This window comes from Ambystoma mexicanum, chromosome 5p (assembly GCF_040938575.1).
Source record: "Ambystoma mexicanum isolate Mex_15411 chromosome 5p, UKY_AmexF1_1, whole genome shotgun sequence".
NCBI lineage: Eukaryota > Metazoa > Chordata > Amphibia > Caudata > Ambystomatidae > Ambystoma > Ambystoma mexicanum.
In genome coordinates this window covers 500,886,065-500,913,386 of record NC_090930.1, presented here as the reverse complement: position 1 = coordinate 500,913,386, position 27,322 = coordinate 500,886,065, and the positions used below count along the sequence as shown (strand labels likewise).

The window sequence follows — 27,322 nt, the reverse complement described above, 5'->3', positions numbered from 1 at the left end:
TCAGTGTGACCGGGGGGTTCGAAGAGAGGGGCGTGATATAAGTGGTACATCGTTCAGAATAAAATAATTTTTAGACACAAATAAATAAATAAGGATTTCAGTTGTGCATTACACGCTAGGCGTTGACTTAGGTGAAGTGCGGGATTGAAATCACTTACACTTACAGCTCCTGGAATGGTTTGTGGCAGCAAAGATCAATACTGTACAGCAATACAAGTCCCTTTTGGGCATGATGTCATCATGTATACTGTTAGCCCCCAACTGCAGACTAAGAATGAAGCCTGTTCAGGAGCATTAGACCTACAGTGGGCGCAGGCCACATGCTCTTGAAAAGATGTCATTCGCCTGACTCAGAGCTTTCACCGAGCACTCCCCTGATGGTGCGAGGAAGGCAATCTTTAAAAAGGCACGCCTTTTCAATTCCCAAAATTAAGAATCATCCTCAGGACGGATACATAATAATAATAATAATTAGGGATTTATCTAGCGCTACGAACCCTCAGGTATCTGAGCGCTGCTTATTATTACCCATGGTGTGTGGTGCTCATTTATCGACCTTGGAAGGATGAAAGGCTGAGTTTGGCCCGGCGGGATTTGAACCTGCGTTAACAGGCTCTGCACGAATGTCAAAGCGAGCGCTCTACTCGCTGTGCCACTTGACCGGATCTTCCTGGGTGGGGAGTACATCTAGACCTATAAGCCAAAGGTACATGGACAAGCGCAGAGTCGACTCTTCACATCATTCTCCTAGAACTATGAACCATCAGATGGGCATTAAGATCCTATCAGCCAGTCCTGAGGGACAAAGTGGTAACGGTGCAAACAGACAACACAGCATCCATGTACTACACCAACAAGCAGTGAGGCACAAGATCGACTGTCAAAATAGGCTCAGGAACTTTGGGCGTGGGCTCTCAAAGAAGGGATCCAAATAAAGGTAGAACACCTGCCCGGACAACATCTTAATGGATCAACTCAGCAGACAGTAATCTACATCTCACAAATGAGAGCTGGACAGAGCGGAACTCCAGCGAGTTTTCAAGAGATGGGGGTCTCCACCGATCGACCTCTTCACCACCCGTCTCTTTGCGCCAAGATATCTAGAGCCATAATTCCTGGGGGATGCATGCTCCCTACCATGGAACAACAAGTACTTGTATGCCTTCCCACCAATTCCCTTGATACCCACAGTGTTAAGGCAGGTGCAGGAGAAACCTTGCGGGATGATTCTCGTGGCCCCAACATTGTCACGATAGATATGGTACCTGATCCTTTGGAAAATGACATGCATAATACCAATTATACCAATACCTCAGGGCACATCAAGCTCTGCTCACACAACAGAACGGCCAGGTACTCCACCAGGAGCCTACGGCTCTCTCCCTCCAAGACTGATTGCTGAACAGTGAAGACACGCTAATCTAACTATACCTGAGAAATGATGGGCTATTATTTGTGCGGCTAGAGTGCCCTGACCATGCAGAACCTGTGCCAAAAAGTGGTTCTGTTTCTCAGTGTAGTGTGGCGCACAGCACCTGGACCCGTTGCAGGTCACAGTGGACCAGTTGCTGCAGTTCATGCTTCATCTGGCTAAAGCTGGCCTATCCCAAAAATCACTTAAAGTTCATCTTTTGGCTGTCATGGTCTATGCAAGAAGCCCTCAATCATTGTCTTTTCACTCCAACCCGGCAGTCAATACCTTTCTTCAGGGCCTGCTTAGGGCCTTCTCACCAGTGCTACGACCATTGCCAAGTTGGCGACTCAACACTGTTTTAGAGGCCTTCATGAAGGCACTATACGAACCCATTCACAAGTGCGACATCAAGTTCATTTCATGGAAGGTGGCTTTCCTGGCTGCTATAACCTCGGCCAGGCGCATTAGTGAGTTGCAAGCCTTATATGTAGACCTACCATTTGCAAGAATCGCATCAAGCTCCAGCCTCATCCTGCGTTTTTATCTAAAGTAGTCTCACAAATAAAACTAACAGAACAGATGGTTCTCCCAACCTTCTTTGCAAATGGCGCCACATCAGCAGAGCACACCTTGCACTCCCTGGACATTAAACGTGGCCTGCAACCGCCAACTCTAACAGAGGAAGAGCGGCTACAGCGGCATTCCATGTCAGGGTATCCAGTAAAGAATTCTGCATGGCAGCCACATGGAGCACGCTCCATACGTTCACTAAGCATTACTGCCTAGAAGAGGACACCAAATGTGAATCAGCTGTTGCCCAGGCGGTGTAACATCTGTTCTCAAAAGAAGGGAGCAGCTTTTCCCTCCTTCCCTTCAATTTATAATCTTGCAGACGAGAACATTGTGGAGGGCACAATGCCTGCCTGCATACTGCTAGTACTGCTTAGTGTTCTATTTAAGCATGTGAATCTATGAAAGATCCAATGCTGGAGATGTTTTAGTTGCTTACCTGTAACTGTATTTCTCCAGCATTGGTATCCTTCATAGATTCACATGCGCCCTCCTGCCTCCCCTGTGAGTCTGCTCCAGCTTCTCAGTCAGTCACTTGAATGGAGGCTCAAATCTGAAGATGGTTGACTCGGGTAGAGCTAAAGCCCTGGCACCTCATTTGTTAGGGGCGAAAAGGACCAAAATGGGGTGGATAGGCTATAATAAGGAAACCTTTAAGGCTTTATTTATTGGATATGTATAAGGAGCCTATAAAACAGATGGTATATCAAGGTGCCACAAGACAAAAAAGGGGGTCGGGGGGCGAACAAGGGAGACAGATACAATAACGGTCCACCTAGACCTTGTGTCATTTGGATCGTGCAAGTGCAGAACATGAAGTGCGAGGGAGTGGGGTGGGGTAGGATGGAAGTGCCGCTCAGAGCAAAAACAAAGTGCTAACTTGGGAAGGGAAAAGAGTCAGGGGGCAAAGTGCAAGTGCTAAGGGGTGCCCGAAGGGCAAGTGCCAGGGAATGCAGGTAAATGCAGGGAAGGGGGCGTGGATTGGGCGGGGGACCTGGAGCCCTGTAGTACTTAGAGGGTCAGCCTGTCACTGAGGCAGAAGGAGTTAGCAGGGGAGGGGAAGAGTGAAAGAGCAGAAAATGATGGTCTAGAGGAGCCTCCGGAAGCTAAGTTGATCCGGCTGAAGCCCAAGGGCGGCAGGGAGACCATTCCAGAGGGAGGCTACTGCAGAGGAGAGACTTCGAGCCCCCGCCCCCACTCCTTGCTTAGAGAAGCGTCTGATTCGCAAAGAGATGGAGCTAGAAGACCAAAGGGCTCTAGCAGGGAGGGATTTAGGCAGAGAGAGTTGGATATAGCGGGGTCACAGGCCCCAGAAAGCAATGTGGATGATGCAGAGTCTCTTGAATGCTAACAGCAACCGGAAGCCAGTGGAGAGAAATTAGGGCCCGGAGAAATGTAGTCCCTGGGCTTGAGGCCAAGAATAAGTCTTGCAGTTCTATTCTGGATCAGTTGAAGGGGACGAAGGGAAGTTGAAGGAAGATTGATGAAGAGGCTTTTACAGTAGTCCAGCCTAGAGGGGACCAGTGCTCTAGAGACATTGAGTTTCTGGGGGAAGGTGAGGAAAGGGAGAATATCTCTGAGTAAAGGTGCAGCTGATAGTGGGCCTACTCGTATGTCCCATCCCCTTTCCTCCATCCTTATAGGCGTCCCCCAACATGGGGACGGTACATAACCTTTGGCAACGAAAAATTGAGCTTCCCCTTTAAATTTAGTATAGTGTCCGGAGCACGGCCTTGGGTGTGAAAACGCCCCGCCGATGCCGTACCCTCTGGCGCCTCACCTCAGTGCCTTTTTCCATACAGATGGTGTCGGACATGGCAGCCCATGTGGAGACCTATTTAGCTTTCCGCTTGCTCCCTTTTTGTTTTTCAAGTCTTATTTCACTTCCCTTTGATGCCTCACCTGCCCAGCGCATGTCGGCCACAGGAGGATTCACAAGATGTGCCTCTTGCCCCGTTCGTTCCTGGCTTCGGACCTCCATATACTATGTCTTCAGCGTTTGTGGCCCGACCACCGCTGGGGCTCATGTGCGGCCTGCAGCGCTCTTGGTCACAGGGCATTGAAGAATTGTTTGTTGCGGTGGAGGGAGATCTTCCACACTTCTCATCTACCCCACTGTAAGGACTGTGTCTCTGGGGGCCTCTCGTCAAGACAAGGTAGGCCCTCTGTTCAGCATGGCTTAACAATGCCTAGACTCCTTCCCCGAGGTTCACACGGATCGGGGTTCTTCACATTCAGATTCTGGTAGGCCAGAGGCCTCTAAGGCTATCGGCTCCCAAGCCGATTGGCCCGGGGGCTCTTCCAGGCGATCCGGAGACAGACCTGAGGACTTCCAGGCTACCGGCTCCCAGGCTGGGGGGGGGGGCTCGTGGCACTATCAGGCTGTCCTCGAAGGACAATCAGACTCGTCCTCTTCTTCTACCCCAGGGGGTAAGGGATCGACGAGTGCCACTTCCAAGAGTTTTTCCTCGGCTCGATCCACCACAGCTACTGGCACAGGTGCCGAGGGCTCCCAGTCTATCGGAGCTCGCTCTGAGGCAGTTAACCAGGGTGTTTCAACTACCAGCCACCTGGCTGAGGGCGCAGCGCCTACCAGAGGGATCTCTGAGGTTGACGCCTCTGCTTAGGGTGCAAGACCCAAGCTGTATCCTCCCGTGTCTAAGGCCTCTCCTGGATCAGAGCCTTCGCGCCCTCCCTCCCAGGGTGTGGCACAAGGTTTCAAAATGGTGCAGCAGCACGTAGCAGAGCCTCCCAGGCAGACATCCATCTTGGATCCATCTTGGATCCAGCTCGGGGCCTGCCAGTGCTTTCTCCCATCGAGTGGGCTTTGCATGATAATCAGAACCTCCTTCGCTCTGGAAGCGGCAGCGGTTCCTGTGGTGCAGGTTTTTGGTCCCCTCAAGGGTACATCTACCCATCACAAACTTACAGCTACGCGCACCAGGCACCTCGGCGCTTTGACCACGAGTGGAGGCCCAGTGCCTTGAAGGGCAGGGCCCCTAGGGACCCAGTGGCTAGTGAGGACCGCTTCTTCGAACGCTTCCACTTCCTTATGCGTTCCCCTCAAATGAAGGGGCTCCTGAAGGACATTGTGAAGGAGGTCATCCCCCAGTCAGTGCCACCTTGGCCCCCTCCCCTAGGTATGCCTCCCGCTCCCCTGCCGCTTCAGGTGCCAGTCCCTCCACTGGTTCAGGCACTACCGGTTGTTCTGACCCCCTCCACCTCCTCCTGTATGACCAGCCCCTTCCCCTCAACAGTTGTGGACTTGTCTGCGGCTCCTGACCTCGGGGTACCCCTCCAGTACCTGTGTCCCAGGGCCCGGATTCCCCTCAGCAAGTGAAAAGGGGTGGGCAATGACACCCAGGACGATGAGCCCTCAGCATCCGTTAAGGCCTTTCATAACCACCTACAGGGCCTGTCAGAGTTCTTGGGGGTCCGTCTTCCTGAGAAAACCTCCTAATAGTCAGGGGTGCTCGCAGAGATCTTGGGGAAGCGCTCGGCGATCCGGTCTGGCATTCCCCTTCAGAGGGATGTGCTGCAGGTGGTGCAGTGGGTCTGGGAGAAGCCCAGGGCCAACACCCAGATGAACAAGACGTTGGACAGCAGGTTTAGGCTGATAGTGAGGGAGCCAGTCCTCCTTGCCAACCACCCGCAACCTCATTCCTCACTGGAGTCCGTGTCCTTGTTATATTTTAAACCCTTGTCTACTTCTGCAGCAGGCCAACGCGGACGCCATCTTGGCTGCGGCTAACCAGAAGTTGTAGCGGGAGCTTGGGAATTTCTGCCCGACCTCCCTTCGGACAAACAAGCCTCTTCATGGCCGGTCTGGCAGATGCCCGGGCCATTGCGCAGGACCTCATGGATTCTTCGGTCTCTCACATCGACACACCCAGCAGAGGGCTGTCCTTTGGGGTCGAGATGAGAAGGACTGCATAGATGCACACCACAAATCTTTCATCTGAAGTGCAGGAGCGGATCCTAGATCTGCCCTTTGAGGGTGTGGACCTTTTTTATTCGTCTGCCGATGATGAATTGACGAAGAATAAAACATCCACTCAAACCGCCAAGTCCTTTGTCATCCTGACAAAGCCAGGTCAGAAATCCTTCCCTCAATTCCAGGGTAAGACAGAGTTCATACCCCGAACATTCCCTGGCTTCAAGGGGTTCAGAGACTGCGGTAGGGGGAGGCCCGACAGGTCGCCCAGCGACAGTAGAAGGAAGCAGCAGAGGATGTTGCGCAGGTTTTTCCGCTCCGCCTCCTCTGCCCCCGCCTCTGACGCCAAGAAGCAGTGATGTCAGGGTTTGGGGAACACAGCTCGCCTGTAGGGGGCCATTTGGCTTTGTTCCTGGCCACCTGCTGGAACCATCTTTTCATCTTCTTCAGATCGGGACCCCAGCTCTTTTATGGGAGATTCTGTCCCTCTTGGAGATGCAGGCGATAAAACTGAATTTTCTTGCAGACAAGGGCTCCGGTTACTATTCCAGGATTTTTGCGGTACCCTAGAACAACCAGGCTGGCCTGAGGGTAGTCCTGGACCTGTCATTTCTTAACCTGTCTTTACTGCAGAAACGCTTCAAGGTGATTACTCCTGCGCACATAGTAGAGTCTGTGTGTGCAGTGGACTGGATGTGTTCCCTGACCTCAAGGATGCGTACCTGAATGTACCCATATATCCTCCGCATCAGAAGTTTCTGCAGTTCATGATTGTCATACCACTTCCAGTACAAAGTCCTGCCCTTCGGCCTGAACGCGGCCCTTTGTGTCTTCACGAAGCTGATGAATGCAGCGGACGCTTGTACGCCCATCACCTGTACTCTTAACTGGACGACTGGTTGGTAAGGACGGGTTCACTGGAAGCGGTGGTGCACTCCTGCAAGAGATTGGCAAATACCCTTCATCAGCTGGGGTTTTCCCTCTACCTGAGGAATCACAGTTATGCCCGTCTCAGAATCTGGTCTTCCTATGGCCACATTGGAATACCGTTCAGCCGGTGTTCCCCATGACCGACAGGTAGATGTCCCTCGGCAAGGCGATGGGGCACTTTCTGGTCAACTTAACCACCTCAACATGATGGTTCCAGCACATTCTGGGCCTGCTGGCCTCCTGCATGCTGACTGTACAGCACGCCCATCTCAAGATGAGGCCAATTGCGATCAGGAGATGGGGTCTCAGTCGGACAGGATCCCAATTCCACTGCTCCTTTTACCGGATCTTGACTAGTGACTGATGGATGGCAATGTTTCAGTGGGAACCCCATTTCCCCAACCGGAGCCTTTCCTGTTGGCGATGATGGATTCTTTCGGGCTGGGGGGGCTATGCTCGAGGGCTGTGCGATTCATGGAGCATGGTTCAGGATGGAAGCCCTCCTACATATCAATCTGCTTGAGCTCTGAGCATGGCCCTGGCCCTCAAGGGGTTTTTGTCCCTAATACGGGACAAGTCCATTCTGGTTACGACGGACAATTCTACTACAATGTTTTACCTGAACAAGCAGGGTGGCACACATTTCCCCCTCGCTCCCTCCCTCCAGCTCCCCCTTTCCTATGCATGGAGGCGGTTTCAATCTGGCAATGGGCCCTTATGGAGAGGATTTGGATTTTGGAAGTCCACTTGCCGGGGGAGAGCAATGTTAGAAGCAGACCAGCTGAGTCGCTTGGGGTGCAACACCTATGAGCGGGAGTTGCACAACAACTCCTTGTTGCCCTTGTTCCAGCGTTGGGGGTTTGCAGACCTGGATTTGTTTGCATCCCCTTGGAATCCCAAGGGCCCCCTTTTAGCTTCATGGGCAGGTCGGGGGCGCTGGGAGACGCCTTCCAGATCTGTTGACACGGCCGCAGGTGTTATGCGTTCCCGCCCACCCCTCTGCTCCAACGGACTCTCCTTATGTTCAGGGCCTAAGTGGGTTGCAACCTCATCCTGATTGCCCCTCACTGGCCTTCGAGACCCTGGTTTTTGGATCTGCTGCAGTTGTGCTCCCAGGGTCCCGTTCATTTTCCGATCCCCAGCGGGGGCTTCCTGACGCAGCATGGTGGGGCAGTGGAGCATCCGGACCCAACCAAACTGGCCGAGCCAGCCTGGTTCCTGATCAGCTGAGGTTTCAGCATGCTCAATTTTCGGATGACAACTGGGGTATCATTCAGCAGGCCACAAGGCCCTCGACTCGGTCCCAGTATAAGAGCAAATGAACTAGGTTCTGCCATTGGGTGTGCGAAAAGGGGCTGGACCTTGTCTTCTGGATGACGTACTGGCTTTTTCGGCGCACCTGGCTCGTTCCGGAGTCCAGGGGGATACTTGCCGCATGTATTTGGCAGCCATCAGGGCTTATAAGAATTTGCCTGAACACGTGTTTTGGGCAGCCTATCCAATGGTTAAGGCCCACCTTAAGAGGCTGTCAAGAACTTTTCCTACAGTGCATAGATCTCATCCAGTTTGGGACCTCAATGTGCTTCTGGCGGCTTTGCAATGCAAGCCTTTCGAGCCTATAGCTTCTGTGGACATCCGCTTGGTGGCGCTAAAGACGGTTTAATTGGTGGCTCTCACTTCTGCTTGCCGGGTTAGTGAGCTGCAGACGTCCTCGTGCGAGCCATTCACCATGTTTCACAATGACAAGGTTATCTTGCACACCCACCCAAAGTTCTTTCCCAAGGTGGCCTCTCCATTTCATTTGCATTAAGAATTCTGCCTGCCAGTGTTCTTCCTGAACCCGCAGTCGGAGGCAGAGAGAGCCCTGCATTCCTTGGATTGTTTGTGACTTTCGGGGGCTCCTCCCCTGGTTCTCGGGCTTCCAAGGCTTCCATCGCCTGTTGGATGGTTCAGGCCATTTCGGAGGCGTATACAGCCATGGGAAAACCTGTTCCTGGGGGTATTCATGTGGTCAGAGCCAAGGCCGCGGCCGCCGTGTTTTAGAGACATGTTTCTTGGGATGTCCTCAGTAAGGCGGCTTTTTGGGCCACTCTGTCAGCCTTCTGTTGGCACTATTCACTGGATACCAGCTCCAGGCGCGATGCAGAGTTTAGCCAGGCGGTTTGAATAGCCTTTTTGCTTCGTCTTAGATATGAGGCAGGTTATCGCAGCTCCACCCTATGTTTTTTTTTCATTGGAATCACCTACAAGGACGGAGGAAAAGGGACGGGACATACGAGTAATTAAAGTTACTCACCGTAGTGACTAGAGTACTCATATCCCATAGTTCCCTTTCCTACATACGTCTGGCCCACCTTCCGCTGCTCGGATGCCAAGGGCTAATAGGTATAAGTGTAGCCAGGTATCTAAGCATCCAATGTGTTCAAAGGGGACTGAGGTGAGGCGCCGGAGGGCGTGGCCTCAGCAGGGCGTTCTCACACATGAGGCCACACCTGTGCGCTTTTCTAAATTTAAAGGGGAAGCTCAATTTTCCACTGCCTAAGGGTCCGGCACTGTCCCCTTATTGGGGATGGAGGAAAGGGAACTATGGACTATGAGTACTTTCATCACTACAGTGAGTAACTTTAATTTCTTTGCAAGGTCCTTGATGTGAGGAGAGATGGACAGAGAGGCCGCAGCTGGAGAGAGTGATACGGGAGAGAAAAGGGCCCAGTTGAACCTGAGAATGACAATTGGAGATGGAGGACAAAAAGTCAAGTGCCAGACCCATGATGCCAAGGGTGTCACAGGGCCAACTTGTCAGGGTGGCATGATTGACCGTGTTGAAGGCGAAATAAAGATCCAGAAGGATAACAACGGAAGGAGAGTTAGAGTCAAGATTAGAGAGCAAGTCATCACAGGGGTTCAGTATAGCACTTTCTGTGCCTCTGGCAGCTCCGAAGCCAATGTCCATTGTTTTATTTGTGATATTATACATACCTGTCATGATCACAGGAGTCAATACCCGGTTAGGCCCTACCAGGGCACATATCACCGACCCCATTAGGACAACCGAAAATCAAAAATAGGAGCAGTGGCGAGGACTGGACTACATTGGTGTGCAGCTGGCGCAAGCAGCAGGCTCAACCACAGTATGTTAATGGATTGCCTTTCCAGTTGCCTTATCAAGATGGCCACCTCAGAAGAAACTCTACATGGAAACCAATGTGGCTGCTGTGTATTCTGCATTTGTGCAGGCTTCACATACTATGCAACTAGGGAGTGGCCCAAGGCTATAAAAACCACACCCAGAGGTACACTCCCTGCTTCGCGTTGCCTCTGCTCCTCGAGTAAGCAGCTAAGCGCCTTCTCCTAGTCTCGACCAATGCCTGCAAAGAAAATCCAGGAGAAAACTGAAAAGGAGAAGACTGCACAAAGCAGCACGCGCACTAGTGCTAGAGAAAACCAGCGAAATGAAGAAGCCAGTTAGGACCAGTATACACGTGCCACGCTATGGAAAACCGAAAATGAAACTAAAGGACAGCAAGAGTCGGTACACGCTCGCCACACTATAAGAGCGCCAGCCCCAGGCTACTAACCTGATTTGATCACCACTGTGGGCTACCGAGCTTCCGGACACTCCTCCTCACACGCACCGCCAACCGAAGATCTGTAAGATAAAGTGGAAAACATTAATGACTGAAGCGCACTATACAGTTATGGGCAAAACATAAGAAGGCAAAGCCACAAAGACTTCAGCAGTGAAAGAAGACAACAAGGCAAACCAAAAACATAGACATTGAACCTCGAGAAGGAGGGTCCTCACACCCCAGCATCACGCATGTCACAGCAGTCCTGGACCGCAGGGACCAGTGAAGCAACTGGTACTGGTGCAATTCTCAGCAAAGATACACATTACAGTGAGTCCAGTCCTTCCCCAGTTGACCATGGGAGTGGGGGAGCAGTGGGGAGAGACAGCCAACACAATAGTAATCCTCCCCCTTGTTTTTGGTGTCAGAATCGGGGCCAAGGCAACACACCCATCAACCTTCTTGCCCCCGATTCCCCCAAAATATGATAGGGTTTATTCATACTGCACTATTAGTTTTTTCAGTAAAAGGAGGCATGGAACACATACCAGTTCATCCCAGAGATGCATCGAAGTGGGACATGCAACCACCCGTCAGAGGTCCAAGCGCTCCCGCAGGGCCTCAGGCAGGCGTTACAGAAAGCGAAGACCACATGTCTAAACCCTGCATGAGCATCATACCGCACTGTTAGTTTTTGCGGTAAAAGGAGGCATGGAACACACACCAGTTCCATCCCAGAGATGCAGAGGAGTGGGACACGCAACCACCCATCAGAGGACCAAGCACTCCCGCAGGGCATCAGGTAGGCATTACAAAACGCGAAGACCACATGTCTAAACCCTACCTGAGCATCATGGAGTCTTCTGGGATAGATTAGTTGACCACAGTATTTGGAGAATTCCGGGCAGAGGTACATGCGGCCCGTTCGGAAACCAATGCCTTGAGGAAAGAACTCATAGTCAATAGGGACAGCACTGAAGAGTTAGCCAGGTGACGCACCCAGGCACAAGCAGGACAGGTTCCGCTGCCCGGACCCCCTGTCGGACTTGTCCCACAGCCAGCCAATATCCAAGTGATGGCCCCAACTTCTGTCCCCTTAGCTCCACCAGAACGATTCACAGGAGACCCCCATAAATATGCAGTATTTATGAACCAATGTTGGCTTAATTTCTTCTGTAGGCCAGGGCTTTCCCCAACGACCAAAGCAAGGTAGCATTTTTACTATCCTACTTGGATGGACACGCAGCCAACTGGTCGATCCCATTCTTAAACAGAGCCGACCCAATACTGCAAAACATCCCAGGGTTCCAGCAGGAATTAGAAAAAGTATTTGCTCGTAAAATGCAAGGTCAGGCCCTGGATAGTGAGTTGTTGTCCCTTTGACAGGGTTCACAGGTCCTTTTGGCTTATATCACAACCTTTAACTGCTTACTGGCTGAAACAAACTGGCCAGCGGAGACACAAACCACACACTCTATCGGGGAATTTGGGGGAACTCCAGGATGTCCTGGCACAAGTTGTTAACCCATCCGATTGTTGCTCTGAATACATTGATTTGGTGATTCAACTAGACCACCGACTACAGGAACGAATAACTGATAAGTCACTCTCTGAGGGGTACCCTTTATTCATCCGGTCAAAAGAAGGCCCCCCGCGACATACAGAGAACCCACCAGAACCTATGCAGTTAGGCGGTGTTAGAGGACCCTTAACCAGGTAGGAAAGAGACAAACAAAGGCAACAACAGTTGTGCTTTAATTATGGTAAGTCTGGACACTTTTTAAGGGACTGCCTGGTTAAGCTACCCAAGAAAACCATCAGAGCTGTAGACACTGTCACCAAGATAATGCCCTCGGAAAACTGTGCAACCGACAAGAGTAGAGGCCGGCTTGTTGAGTAAGGAGATGGCATCATCGGCCTTGCGCCTAGCTATGCACATCTTGCTGGTATGCCCCCAGCAACCACAGAAGATGCACGCCCTTGAGGCATATGTATACTGTGGAGCCGTGGGCAACTACATGGATTACACGTTGGCTAGACGGATAGGGATGTTGATGTAACAAAAGACTACAGTGGACAACATTGTAGCTGTTGACAGCACACAGCTATCCTCCGGGCCAGTGTCCCAATGCACGGAAGAGGTTGTGCTGCTCTGCCAGGACAGACACCAGGAATATATCACATTCGACTTGATCAACGCACCTCAGTTCCCACTCATTCTGGGCATACCCTGGCTTGAGTCCCATAACCTAGGCATCGATTGGCGAGCCTGAATGTTAACCACCTTCTCAGACTGTGTGCACACCTGTTACTACCAGCCATTAGCTGGTGCTCGGTTATCCCCCCAAAAGCTTGTGATAGGCATCATGGGATTATTGCTGTCAGTCTACAAAAACAGACTTTGTGTTATCACTGTTTGGACACTGTCCTTTGATGTGCCCCCACTGAGACGAGGGAGAAACTCCCTGAGCTCTCCTCGATTCTTCACCGTTTTACCAATGTCCTTCAAACTGCCTGTTAGGGAGAATTCTCTCTTTAGGCTGAATTTCCTAACCGAGTCCCCCAGCAGCTTTGCTGGATTTCTGGAGTTTGTTTTTTTCTCCTGCCAAGAGTGAGACTTTTTTTCTCCCTCTCTTGGACATGATTTATGGTGTTCCTTTGACTTTTAATGTGTTTTATGGGCTATGGGGTCCTTTACTCCACAGGGTCTCATGTGTTTTTACTATGTCTGTTACACAGCACCCTCCGTGCAGTAACACAGGGGTGTCATAGTGACACCCCACCATAGACTCCATACCCTGGGACTGACTACTGTCCCCCAGGGCATGTAAAGTCACCATTGGCTTTACTAGTCCCAAATTATTAACAGAAACCAGTACAAACCATCATATTGTGGACGTACTGGTCGGGGCAATTCGATTGCCCCGGGGTCTGTTAGTCGAGGGGGCACATCTCCATCCCCCCTGATCGAGTTTTGGCTGGTGGCATTGGATACTACTTTTTATATTCGACCGCGAATATTTCCCTATGGGATTTTCCCATTGTTCGAGGCTACCAACTTTAATTATTTAATTCTCATAGCCTCGAACAGACCGCCGGTTTATTTAATTAATATTAATTCACCGATTCTAAAATGGCGTTTGTGTTCTCTTCTGTGACTCCAACCCAAGTCGAGCCCTTTGTTCCACTTTTTGGCAGGCTTCGCCACAGAAGCCTCCAAAAGTGGTGCCACTCTGTCTGGGTACCACAGGGAGTGTGGGAGGGGGTTTAGGCACCCTGGACTGAGTTACCTTGGTAACTAAAGTCGCACTCTCGTGTGATTGGCCCAAGTGGTGAGCCGGCCAGCTCACCACTTAACATGTTTGATTGACAGCTAGGCTGAGTGAATGGGAGTATGCTGCATAAAAGCAGGGCTTTTGGGACTGGAACTTCAGAAGTCGCCACAGCACCTGAGAATCCGACGAGGGAGAAGCTGAACCGACCTACCATGACGACACCACCGGTGGAGCCCTGCGAAACCGACTCACCACTTCCCGACGACAGAGAAGATCTCCCGGCTGGAGAGGTTTCTTCCCCTGACTGGTGGGCACAACCAGTTTACCTTCTTCTCTTCGCACCCCAGACCGGTTTGTGGTCGAACTGCCCGTGCCAAGCACCCCGGCAGCCGGATAGCCACTTATCTGAACCGCGAATCAACGGACCGCTCCTTTTACCTGAGAAACTCTGCGGCTGGTTTCTTCCCTGGCAGTGCAACGGACTCCTGTCTTCCTCCCCGACGCGATCCTCTCTTCCCCGGACGAAGCACCGACTTGCATCCGCTGCCAGGAACAACTGCCCCCACTGGAGCGTTCTCACCACTTTAAGGTACCGTGTCCACCAGGCCTCCCTTTCTAAAGATTGCTACAAGGTAATAATAACCCCTTAACCTTTTGGACTGGGCTGGCCGCCTTGACCCTCTAACTGGTCCCTTTCTTTGGTCCAACTCCTTTTTGAACCGTTACAAGACTTTGTGCACTGCAACCGTGTGACCTTGGACACATTTCGTTTTGATCCTCTTAAAGCGGATCCGGCCTACTGACTCTGAATTCACGGTGTTACTTTGCCTTCCTCTCATTTTGTGTTCGTGAAAAAGTGTTGGGATCTGTTTCAATTTATTCTCTGCTTTTCTCTCCTTTTTTAAACCGAATTATTAGAGTGCCATCTACGTTAAGCGCTCACCGCTGTCTGAAAATAAGTGGGGCTTTACTTTAGACTTGTCTAATGTTCTTTTAAGGGAGTGTATATCTTTTAGTGACCGTGTTTTTGAATTGCTTACTATTAGTGCCTGTGTGTTTTTTTTAGATGTGTTTTTAAATAAATAATTATATCTCTTTTACACCAAGCCCTGATCAGTGTTTACTTGTTCTATTGTGTTTTCTTGACCTATTGTATACTGTATACTGCCTAACTCTTCTTGAGGGAAGTCTGACCGCTCAGCCACAGCTACCAAGTGAATCCGTGTGGTACAGACTGCTACCAAGTGGGTTTACTGCCAAACACCTGTAGTCCTAAATCTTTTGCAGTGGTCCCAGAGGGAACTGCACAGGTTTCTGCCTAACACTGCCCCCACCGGGACGAGCAAGAGGCTCCCTGAGTCCTGCTTGGCTCTTCAATACCACAGTCTTATGGAACTGACCCGGAATTTGCCTCACAAAATGATCTACTTCTCTCTTGTTGTGTTTCACCTTCTCAGGTTTTCCCGGCCCCCTCCCGGACTTATTACTGTTCCTGTTACCTTCGCTGACAGAACTCTTCACTGGTTTCGGCACGAGTTGTGCGCTTGTTCATTCCTTCTTCTTCCTCTACTTTCATTTGGGCTGCTTGAGTTTTTGACCTGTTACTGCTGGCGGTTAGGGCGCATGTTTCGGACCAGCCGGTCCACCCTTTACAGGTCGCGCAACCATCACAGTTCCTCTTACTTCCCATGAAAGCACCTACGCAGCTCTGCAGTAGACTAGTGTTGGCGGTCTCTGCGTCGTTCATGGACAGCATGGTCCACCCACCACAGGTCACGCCACCACCACACCGACTCTCAGCTTCACAGTTGTCGACTGGCGAAACGCTTTCCTGGCATCCCTTGGTTTGTTCTCACTACTCCACAATGCTGCTTCGCTGCCATCTTCCAATGCCCTGTTTCCAACCCGTGGGCCTTTTGGTGGCCTCTCAACTCACCGACTTCTCCTTCCGGATGCTGCTTCCTCTCCAGAGGTTGCTCTCCTTGTCCCGCTTTACTTTTAGCTTAAGTAGCTGGGACTGCCCCAGCATAATATCAGTTTGATTGACTACAGCTGGCTGAACATTTATTTATTTGGATTTGTAAAGCGCTCTAACATGCTTTACAGTAGCCTTCTTTGGTTCTTCTTTGTACCGATCATAGTGAGACTGACACGTTACAGTACCACATGGTTTCGGATTTCACATAAGGGTTGGGTGCTGTTATTGCCCTAAGGGGTTGGGAGATAAAGGTGCCATGTCCCAGATACACGTCCTTGTGTCCAGGATGGGAGATCCTCCTCATGAGATCCTCCTGCATATTACCATCACGAGGCTGACTATCGGTTAGTGGCCTCACCTCGCTAGCCTCATAGGAAGGGACTCCCTTCTGGGGAGAAGTGACGTTATCTGGAGGATCATCACAAAAGCCATGCTTTGCCTCCTGTGGCGAATAGGATTTTCAAGGACAGCTAGTGATGGTGGTAGAATATCAAAGACCTGTTAAAGAAAGGACTAATCCATCAGAAGGACACTACTGAGAGGTTTGTTTTTTGTTTTTTACCTTTAAAGTTCCAAAAAACCATTTACTCACATTTCCAGATGTCTTATGTATTTTGTGCCTGAAGTACATGCTTGGTTGATGAGCAAACGTAGCTTTCACTGGTAATTTGTTTTTAGAAATGCATTCCAGTTATTTTAACTGTAGGTTTGTGTACAGGCAGATAAAGTTGGTCATATTTTTTCAGATTTACAGCATGACGCTTAGACTATCAGCCTTATGTGAAACCTATGTTAAAAATATCATCTCAGAACACAAGTTAGCCATACAATGTCGACCGAGAATTACGAGATTTCGAAAACGACTAAGAAGCACTAGCAGCAGCTCACCGTGTAGTAGCACAGCATCCAGGTAAATATACACAAGAGCATGATTTCTGCATTTACGCATAATAATGGGGTTATGCTGGGAATTTGCTAAATTATATTTTGTTTTTGTTCTCTGAAAAGCATTGTTTAATGGATACCTCTCTCCCACACATTCATCATCTTTTGAAATTGATTTAGGCACATACTGCCTATTAAAATCTTTAAAAAGTCAAATACTATACTAAAAGGAACTGCTTGACACCTTCAGACAGATTCCTGCTCTTCCTTCAGGAGACCGAAGCCTACAACCTCAGATTCAGTTCTGCCGCTCTCTATTGGCATGTAGGAGGGGGGACAGGACATATCGAGCCATGCCAGTGGCCCCTCACCAAAGGCTCCACTGTTGCTATGTGTCGTGATATTTCTATTCTGGGGGATTCTGGGGCCCCTAAACATTTTGCATGTTCCCCTCTATTATTTTGAATCACTGACTTGTGTGTTCTGCTCCCAGTCCCAGTAGTGCCTCTCAGGCACCTTATTTTTGTCCTAGTGTGATTAAATTACCCTACATTGGTTTTGGGGAGTAGCTGGTGACAGCTGTAATTTAGTTTTGGATTTACTTGTGCTGCAAACTGCTTTACCTCATTGGCAGCACAATGTACCTTTTTTTCTTCCAAATTGGACTTTATTAGCATTTTCACAAACTGTTAGTCATTACACCTCCTCCAATCAAAACAAGAAAGGGAATTCAAACCCCCACCCCCTGTTCCTGATGCCTTCCCCCCCATGCAGCCGGTCCTCATTGAGTCCACAGAGGTCAAACTTGGGTAACCCCCTTTTCCATAGAAACAACTGTTCCCAGGCCCACAGATCCATGCTTATTCTGCCTTCCACAGTCTACCTGACCGGCGGACTGAGGCGCCTCTCCGGACTATTTCAGGGCCACAGCTTCATTTTCCTGTACTTCCTTCCACCCAGACCTCCCCAGGGTCAGGCAGGACATGGTATAAACCCTGCCATGCCCTCTCTTAGTGCCTGTATTTCTCAAAGAAGGGAAGCCATAAGCCCTCAATATTCCACCGGGACTCATCCAACACATAAGTAAGGTATTCTATATCGTAGATTTCTCTTATCTTTGCTACCCATTCCCTTTCCTTTGGTATGCAAGGTTTCTTCCATAGTTGGACCAGACAACATCTGGTGGAGACCAACATGATTTGCAGCATATGCCCTCCTCCAACCTGCTCCTCCTCTATCCCCCACACTCCAAAAAGGAGCCGTGGGGAAAGTTCCCTGTGGATTCCGTCCACCCCTTTAATCCATGAGAGGACCTCCCTCCAGTATGCCTTTACTCTGAGGCAACCCCACCACATGTGTATGTAGTCGCCCTTCACCTGTTTAAACTTCCAACAGCATGGGTCATACCCATTACGCATCTCTGTTATCCTAGCTGGGGGGTAGTGCCACCTGTGTATCCATTTTATTGCTTGGTGCCTATATTGCAGGGAGATTGTTGGACGTACCACCCCTCTTACAGATCTTTGTCCATAGTGCATCCTCAACCTCTCTCGCCAGGTCCACCCCCCACCTGACCGTAGCTGTGAGTGGTTCCCTTGGTTCCTCCAGCAATATGGTCTTGTATAATCCCACAATGAGTCCCTTGCTATCCATACCTGTTAGTAGGAGCTGTTCAGTCTGTCAACTCTCTTTCCAAGTTCTCCCCCCACTGGGGGTCCGTTAGGACTCCTTTCAACTGCAGGTATCGAAAGGGTGACAGTCTGCCAACATTCAGGACCTCTTTCAACCTACTCAGCGGGAGAAAGGTGCCCCTATCCCACATTTGTCCAGCTCTAGTGATCCCGCCATCATACCAGAGTTGGAATGCCAATGGTTCCCCTATCTCGTCCCTTGGCGAGTGCCCATATGCAATTCAATGGCGATGGCCAGGAGGTGAGCCACCTGTTTCTCCCTCTTCCCTCCACATGACCCACAGGACTTCAAACACCGAGTGGAGCAGCACCCTTCGTGGGATACGGGCTTTGGGCACCCAAAACCATTCTCCCAGTGAGACTGGGGCCAGTACTGCATTGTCCATTGGCACCCACTGCTTTTCAGAAAATGGGTTCAAGTGAACTGCCAGAACCCAGTGCTGGGCTGCTTTCTTGTAGGTTTCTAGGTCTGGGAATCCCACCCCACCCCTTCTTCCCTTGGTAGGGTGAGTGTCCTCTAGGCCACCCTCTGCTTTGCTTTTGCCCAGGGAAATTTTAGCATGTCCTTCTTCATCTTGGCGAAGAAGGTCAGCGGGATCAAGACCAGTAACATCTGCAATAGAAACAGGAACTTGGGTAATACCACCTTTTTAATAGCATTCAGGCACGCCATCCATGAGAGCCCCAGTCTAGCCCACCTCTTCATGTCGTTCCTAACAGCTGCCCACAGTGGGTGGACAATCCTAGAGAAGAGATCCGCGTAATTACGTGTCACCTGGATTCACAAATGCCTAAGAGTGTCCTCCTGGGCCGGGAACGGTAGGTTCCCAATGTAGTCCACATCCGCCTCAGACAACCTCCCCACCTTAAAGGCTACCAACCTTTCCAAGTTGACCTTAAAGCTGGAGAGCTCCCCATATTTCAACAGGCTCTCCAAGATGGGGGGGGGTACTGATCACTCCAGCTCTGTAATATAAAGCAGGGCATCATCTGCAAAGAGATCGATCTTGCACTCCATATCCCACATCTGGACCCCCTTTATTCTGCTGTTTTCCCGGACCGCCGCAGCTCATGGCTCCATGACCAGTGCATATAATAGCGAGGACAGGGGGCACCCCAGCTGCGTGCCCCTCTGCAGTGAGAAACCCTGCAAGATACTACCTTTAATCACTACCATCGCCGTCTGTTAGGCAGAAACCTGTGCAGTTCCCTTAGGGACCACTGCAAAAAGTTTAAGTCTACAGGAGTAGGCAGTAAACCCAATCGGTAGCAGTCTGCACCACCCAGATTTACCTGGTAGCTGTGGCTGAGCAATCAGACCTCTCTCAAGAGGAGTTAGGCAGTATATAGAGTATACACAATAGGGCTAGAAATACAGTAGCACAAGCAAACACTGTCCAGAGCTTTAGTATAAAAGTATATAATTATTTATTTAAAAACCCACTTGTAAAAATACACTGGCACTAATATGTCAAGCAAGTTCAAACACAGTCACTATAAGTATATACACCTCCCTAGTTAATTATTTGACAAGTCTAGGTTCAGACACCACCGTCTTTGCAGGAAAGTCAAAAGAGGTTGGATCAAGTTAGAAAGGTAATGTTAACAGGTCCGAGGTCACCCCAGGATAGAGAGTCAAGGATTTACGGGACACCTTGGACAGTCTGTTGCAAGGGAGACCAGGCGGGACACAGTACCTGAAATGGTGAGAAAGCTCCAGCGGGGGCAGTTGTTCCTGGCAGCGGGTGCAAGTCGGGGCTTCGTCCAGGGGAAGAGAAATCTCGACGTGGAGGAAAGCTGGAGGTCGTTGCACTGCCAGGGAAGAAACCAGACGCAGAGTTTCACGGTTAAAAGGTACTACCCTTTTATTCGCGTTAGTGGTGAAGCGTGGCTATCCGGCTGCCTGGGTGGTTGGTACGGGCGATTCGACCACAAGATGATCCAGGAAGGCGAAAAGGGCAAACTGGTTGGTCCCACCAGCTCAAGGGGAAGAAGACTCTCCTGGAAGAAGATCTCCTCTGTCGTCGGGAAAGTGGTGAGTTTCGTACAGCAGGGCTCCACCGGTGGTGTCGTCGTTGTAGATGGCTCAGCTTCTCCCCTCTTCGGATTCTTTAGGTCCTGTGGCGACTTCTGAAGTTCCAGTCCCCAAAGCCCTGCTTTTATGCAGCAAAACCCCCATTCATCAGCCTAGCTGTCACTCAAACATGCTAAGTGGTGAGCCGGGCGGCTAACCACTGGGCCAATCACACAAGAGTGCGACTTGAGTTGCCAAGGCAACTCAGTCCAGGGTGTCTAATCCCCTTCCCATACATCCTGTTGACCCCAGACAGAGTGGAGAAGCCCGCCAAAAAGTGGAACAAAGGGCTCGACTTGGGTTAGAGTTTCAGAGGCGAACACAAATGCCATTTTAAAACCGAGTCCTGGCAAAAAGACCCAACCAGGGAATAAATATTAAATAAATAACCCGGCGGTATCTTTAACATTGCACCAAAAAGTGGTGCGTTTAAAATGAATGGGAAAATCCCATAGGAAATATTCCGGTGGAATATTTTGCATGGGTAACCACTGCCACCAGCCAGAAGCTCGACAAGGGGGGACTGGACAGTGCCCCCTTGGAAAACAGACCCAGGGGCAATCGAATTACCCCTACCAGTACTTCCACAATATGATGGTTTGTACTGGTTCTATTCACAATTTAAGACTAGTAAAGCCAATGGTGACTTTACATGCCCTGGGAGACAGTAGTCAGTCCCAGGGTATGGAGTCTATGTTTGGTGGTCACTACGACACCCCTGTGTTACTGCACTGAGGGTGCTGTGTAACACGCATACCAAAAACACATGAAGCCCTACGGAGTAAAATACCCCATAGCCCATAAAACACATTACATAGTCAAAGAACATTCTCAAATCATGCCTAAGAGTGGGAGAAAAAGAGTCTCACTCTTAGCAGGAGAAAAAATTAAACCCCAAAAATCCAGCAAAGCTGCTGGGGGACTCACTAGGTTTGGGAAATTAGCCTTAGCAGAGAATTCTCCCTAACACTCGGACTGGAGTATAGGGCCGCCATCCACACTATCCACCTCTAGCCCATTCCCATGGTTGCTAAGACCTCCGCCATGAACTCACCCGGTCAAAGGCCTTCTCGGCATCTAGGGCCTGCAACAGGCCCCCTTCCCTCCACACCACCCTGGAATTACTTGAAATTGAAAATCACATGTGTAAAACTTTTGCAGAAATGTGAATTCCTGCCTAATTCTCACTAAACGTTTTTTAAAGGGAAACGGGTGAAATACACTATGTATACAATATGTTGGGATGCAGCTACAGGTCTTAGGTTTAAGTCAGAGTTGAAATGAAGTCTCTAGCTAATAAATTGAGAAAGTTATACAAGTCTGAATGAGAGGTGTTTTTGGAGAATAAAGGTGTGAAAAAGAAAACAGAAATCAATTTTTACAATGACAATTATGCTCTACACTAGGGCATTCAGGCTGGTTGCCAGTTTGAAACACAGTAAGCTCTAGGGTTGATCTGCGTAACTAATCCCAGCACCTCAGTGTCCGCCCTGGAGGACCCAGTCAGATTACCCAAGGGAGGATGAGGGTTTGGGATTTCACAAGACAAAAGGATTTTAAAGCAGTTATCACTAGCATAAGGAATCAAAGGCAAGGTTTCAAGACTGAGGTGACAATATTACAAGTTCTTAAGTTAAAGATAGGATGGGTTATAGATTGGGATAGGACAATGTAAGGCAATATATTCTATGGTTTACGATGATTCCTATTGATACTTACAATCCACTTTAATTTAAGATGTTGGACCGTCAAGGGCTATGGTCATCACGGATCGGGTCTAAGAACAGCAGGGCACTTTTGGCGGGATAGGTCAGATGGGTGGTTCTGGTCAACTGGATTGGCACCTCAAACCGGACTAGACTGGATTGGATTGGCCCTTCTGGTTGTTCGATAATGTAGATCAGTGGGATGGCGAGTTTCAGCAGGCAAGCATTGATGGTAGCAAGCCAAACAGGATCAAATTACTTCCCTTTGGTTTTGGGATGGTTTCAGGATTTGGGCCAAGCTAAAAAAGAGTTCAGCAATGCTGAGGCCTTGGCTTTTTAAAGAATCTGGAATCAGGAACAAAGATGGAGAATTCAGGAACAGGCCGCCATGCGGAAATCAGGATGGAGTCAGGAATCAGTGTGTGTCTGTGTGTTGTGAGGTTCCCTTATTTATCCTGCCAAATGGCATCACTCAGTTTATGGTAGGGGCAGACTTCGAACTCACACATACAAGGCTATGATTGGTCAAAGGCACAGTTTCTGCCTTGCTTTTTGCTGGTTGGATGACAGAAAGGCTTGTCATGTTTTATGATGTGACTTGGAAACCTCCCATAGTTATTGGGACCAAAATTTAACTTTCCCACAAATACATATCTATATAATTATGCCCTCTATGAAAATCATATGCATAAATTACATATTTCGTGGGTTACATTTACATCCAACTCCCAAGTCGGTGGGACCTGGCTTTGTCTTTCTGTGGAATTTTAGCAATTGTAATCATAAAGGTTTGGCCTAACAATTCCTAATTCGGTACTTATATGTGCAATCACCCCTAGAACATAGGTACACAATATTAGATTTGCAGCATTAATAGTTTCTGCACAATTAGTCATTTTTCATAAATTCAGTTCCTTACGCAGTAAGAAATCCTACCAAGTTTTCAAATGACTAGCCTAAATTCAGACTTATATGTATGTACTTTTCACTTGTTTACTTATTTTTGCCACCAAGTTAAATGTCTTGAAGTTCAGTGGCAAATAAGCATTTTAAATCCAAAAATCACATGTCAGTTTTTTCTTTCTTCCTTCCCAAGTGTGAGCAAATGGCAAGTCCTTTGAAGTTCAGTGAGAAGCCTCTTCCTGGAGAGTGGAGCATCCTGCCCCTCCCCTGGAGGGATGAGTGTCCAAGTCTGCTATTGCCTTTGCCTGGGGCCCAGATGAATGTCTTATGAGGTCCTTTGTTATGAGTATGCAAGGCCTCCCAGTAGCAATTAGCCTTTCCTGCCAGCAGTGAAGTGTTAACCTTTCCCAGGCTAAGGACTGTCGGAGCAGAATTGTTTTTTTTTTTAAATCGTTAATTAACTCAAGACTGGGTTTAACTTAAGTTTCACCTAAATCTTTTATTTAAACATAGAAAATGAACACTGTTTATAGGTAGATTTTTACATTGGCAATCCTTTGACATTTCTTAAAGAATTAAGCCTTTAAACAAAAACATGCTTTAAAAACAGGCGATTTTGCACTTCATTCATAAAAACACATCAAACTGAGTTCTTTTGAATCCGATTTTCTTCTGCAGCACATACACATTTTATTCAGCATTAGTTCCTCCCCTGAGTGCTGGGATTGTTTGCAGTCAGGATACATGTATCCTGCCTTTATTTAGAGTTTCTCTCTGCACAGCTGATTCTGTTACTTGTTGCAATTTTAGCCATGTTTTTCCATTGGAAATGAAAGCAAAGGTTCCTGGGTTGCTTTTTCCTTAGATACATTTTATTGATATTGATATTGATACTTTTGTACGAGCGTGCTAGAAATAAAATATTTCAGAGCGCGACAAGGCAAGGGAGGGGATCAGGAGAGAACAAAACAGCAATCTTACTATGCCCAGTGACATTGAGAACGCGCAAGTGCATGGGAGAAGGGGAGGGGAAAAGTGCATGGAAGGGGGGAGAAGTGGAAAGTGCGAAGCCGAGGAGAAACAGATAAATAACAATAAATAAATAATAAAGGCAACAAACAGTGGTAGTGCAGCCAGCAATTTGCAAGTGCTAGGTTTAAGGCAGCAGACAGAGTAGGTCTGATAAGTTCAGGAATAAAAAGGGGGCGGGCTGTATGGGTACAGATACAGACCCCAGTGCAAGGGGTGGCCTGGAGGTTGGCAGGGTGAGTAGGTACCTGGGCCCGGAGGACAGAGGGTGGCCAGGTGCATGGTGCCAAGAGAGAACAGATCAGCAGGGGGGAGCAAAGGCAGAAGAAAAGAGTGGCAGGGAGGCTATTCATAGGGAGGCCCCAGCCGAAGACCGAGATCTACCCCCAGCTTGTTTCTTTGAAAAACGACTGACCCTGAGGGAGTTGGAGGTAGAGAAGCGAAGAGCTCGAGATGGGAGGTATTTGCGGAGGGATAGCTGAAGGTATTTTGGACCCAGGCCCCAGAAAGCCTTGTGGACAATGCAGAGGGTTTTGGATTTAATCCTTGCATCCACTGGGAGCCAATGGAGAGATTTCAGAGCTGGAGAGATACGATCCCAGGACTTGAGGCCAAGGACCAGTCTCAGTCCTGTTCTGGATTAGTTGCAGAGGGCGGAGAGTAGAGGCAGGTAGATTTAGAAAGAGGCTGTTACAATAGTCCAAGCTAGAGAGAACCAGAGCTTTGAATACCATGAGCTTCTGGGGGAAGGAGAGGAAAAGCAGAGTACCTCTGAGGAGGTGCAGTAGGAAAATTGACTTTTTAGAGACCTCGGAGATGTGGGCGTAGAAGGAAAGGGTGGAGTCAAAGATGACCCGAGGTTCTTAGCCTCGCAGATGGGGGTAGGAGGCGGGCCATGGGAGACCGGCCAGAGAGTGAGGGGAAAGGATGGTGAAGGTGTGCCGGTGAGGAGGATCTCCGTCTTGCTGGCATTCAGACAAAGATCATTGGCGGTACACCAATCTTGAATGGCAGTTAGGCAATCAGAGATGAGAGAGGGAGAGGAGGTGGCAGAGGGCAGCCTGAAAATGAGTTGAGTGTGATCAGTGTAGCACTGGAAATTTGAGCAGAAAGTGGCAATGCAGTGGGCGAGAGTTGCCAGGCATTGGTTGAAAAGCCAGGGCGAGAGGTTAGACCCCTGGGGAACACCACAGGTAGAGAGGAAGATAGATGAAAGGAAGGACCCAAATGTTGAACCTGGGAGGGTCGATCTGAGAGGAAAGAAGTCAGCCAGGCCAGAGCCTGATCAGTGATACCTAGGTTTTCACAGAGACACTTGAGCAGGATGGTATGGTTGACCGTGTCGAAGGCAGAAGAGAGATCGAGGAGGATGAGGACAGAGGGAATGTTAGTCAAGGTTGGAGAGCAGATCTTCACGGATGTTCAGGAGAGCAGTTTCCGTGCTTCTGGCAGCTCTGAAGCCAGACTGGTGGTCATAGAGACAGCCAACAGAATTAGAATGAAGGTTAAGCTGAGAGATGGCCAACTTTTCCAGGAGTTTGCCAGAAAGGGAGTAATGGAAATTGTGCGATAGTTAGCTGGTCAAGAAGGATCAGCTGTGGGTTTCTTGAGAAGAGGATGCACAAGGGAGTGCTTCAGAGTGGAGGGGAATGATCCTGAGGCAAAGGAGTGGTTGCAAAAATCAGCAAGGGCCAGAGCGAGGGTGCAAATGTGGTCCTTGATGGTTTTAGAGGAACAGGGATGAACCTGTTTTGATGAAGCTTTCATAGATCAAACTTGGGGAGAAAAGAGGAAAGGTCGAGAAGGATGGTGGGGGGGTGGCTAAAGGAGGGTTAGCAAGCACAGATGGAGAGGGGAGAGGAGGGGCGTGGGTGGAGAGGGTGGACAGGATGTCCTGGGTTTTTTTAATGAAGTGAGAGGCAAGGGCATTGCAAATAGCCTGGGAGGCAACAGGAGGGGTAGAGACTGCAGCAAGGTTGGCCAGCTCCTTGCAGATTTTAAAGAGTTTGGCCGAGTTGTTAGATGCCGCAGAGACACAAGCTTGAATGTGGACTCTCTTCTTATAGAGCTGTCAGTCAATTAGGCCCGGTTCCTCTGCACCACACTGGATGATCCTGGGCATTTTTTTTTTCAGCACAATTTTGCTGCTTTGCTCCATGTTGAATGTGGCAGAACCCACTGTCATACTCCTGCAGTGAGAACTCTGTTTTCACACACACCCCCACCCCCCTGACTGTGTGTGGCAGGGTGTGCAACTTTTTTCTGGTTGTGACCCAAATGCAGTTTCAAGATTTTGGCACGCACAGGAGTCGGCGCATCCATTTTGGGCTGTTTTTCACCATTTGTAACGTGATGCAGTGGGGCACATTGGAATGGGTCAAAATATCCCACATATCATTAGCCTCAAAGTATGCCGTACCTCTTTCCACAGAAAGTCCCAGAAGTCCCTCAGCAAGGTGTTGTTGCACCTCCAGTGGAATTACCGTTTAGGGCTCCCTTTCCTCCACTCCGTTACCACCTACTGATGGTCGGACCAGGTGATTGCCGCGACCCTGGGTGCCCCCATTTCGGCCTCCCTGTCCAGCGGGACCAGGAGGAAGTCTATCCTTGTATATGTCTGGTGTGGGGGTGAAAAGAACATGTAGCCCCACGGCCCCAGGAAGTGTCCCGACATACATCGGCCCAATAATGGTCCCGCCGGAGGTGTTTGAAGGTGGTGTTCTCTGAGCATGCCATTCTCGGGCCTTTGTCCTTAGCCGACCACCAGTCTAGCGTCAGATCCACCACCAAGTTAAAGTCCCCTCCTAGTACCATGGCTCACTCTGCCCACCCCTCCAGGAACCCAAAGATCTGGCAAAGAAAACCTATTTGTCCCGTGTTTGGAGCATATAAGGTGGCCAAGGTGATCTGTGCTTCCCCGTAAAACCCTTTTATCCCTAGTAATCGACCCCTGAATCCCCTTTTAACCAGTATGTCCATTATCTTGAAAGTCGTTCCCAATATATACCTACAACCTCCTTCTTGCTATCTTTATGTAAGGACCAGAAGTTTTTTTTTATCAATTTCCCTACCCCCGTATAGCCGATTCTGCCCCCTTTTTATTGTCAGTCTCTTAGAGGAAGAGAATTTCCAGGCGCTGTTTGCGAAACATGTTGCTCGTAAGGGATTTCTTGTTTTGGGAATTTAGCCCTTTAACGTTCAGCGCAGCATGCAAATCGCAGCCATTGCCTTTCTTTACCCTTCTCCTGTCACCTTGAACATCACTCAAGAGGTACCCCCGCATCCTCCCTCCCCCGACCTGCTGCATGAAACAACCCCCCAGCCTCCCACCCCCATTCAGGCGTCCGACCATGCGCCTCAAACA

At 49.4% G+C, this 27,322-nt stretch overlaps 1 protein-coding gene across 2 annotated transcripts in view; it reads left to right on the top strand.

Moving 5' to 3' along the window:
• The window catches only part of BRWD3 (bromodomain and WD repeat domain containing 3), a 1,632,068-nt gene that overhangs the window by 1,396,669 nt on the left and 208,077 nt on the right, over window positions 1-27,322 (top strand). For both annotated transcript variants that reach the window (XM_069612911.1, XM_069612910.1), the window contains exon 37: window positions 16,417-16,580. In XM_069612911.1, coding sequence (XP_069469012.1) covers window positions 16,417-16,580 — 164 coding nt within the window. The remainder of the gene's footprint in view (window positions 1-16,416; window positions 16,581-27,322) is intronic.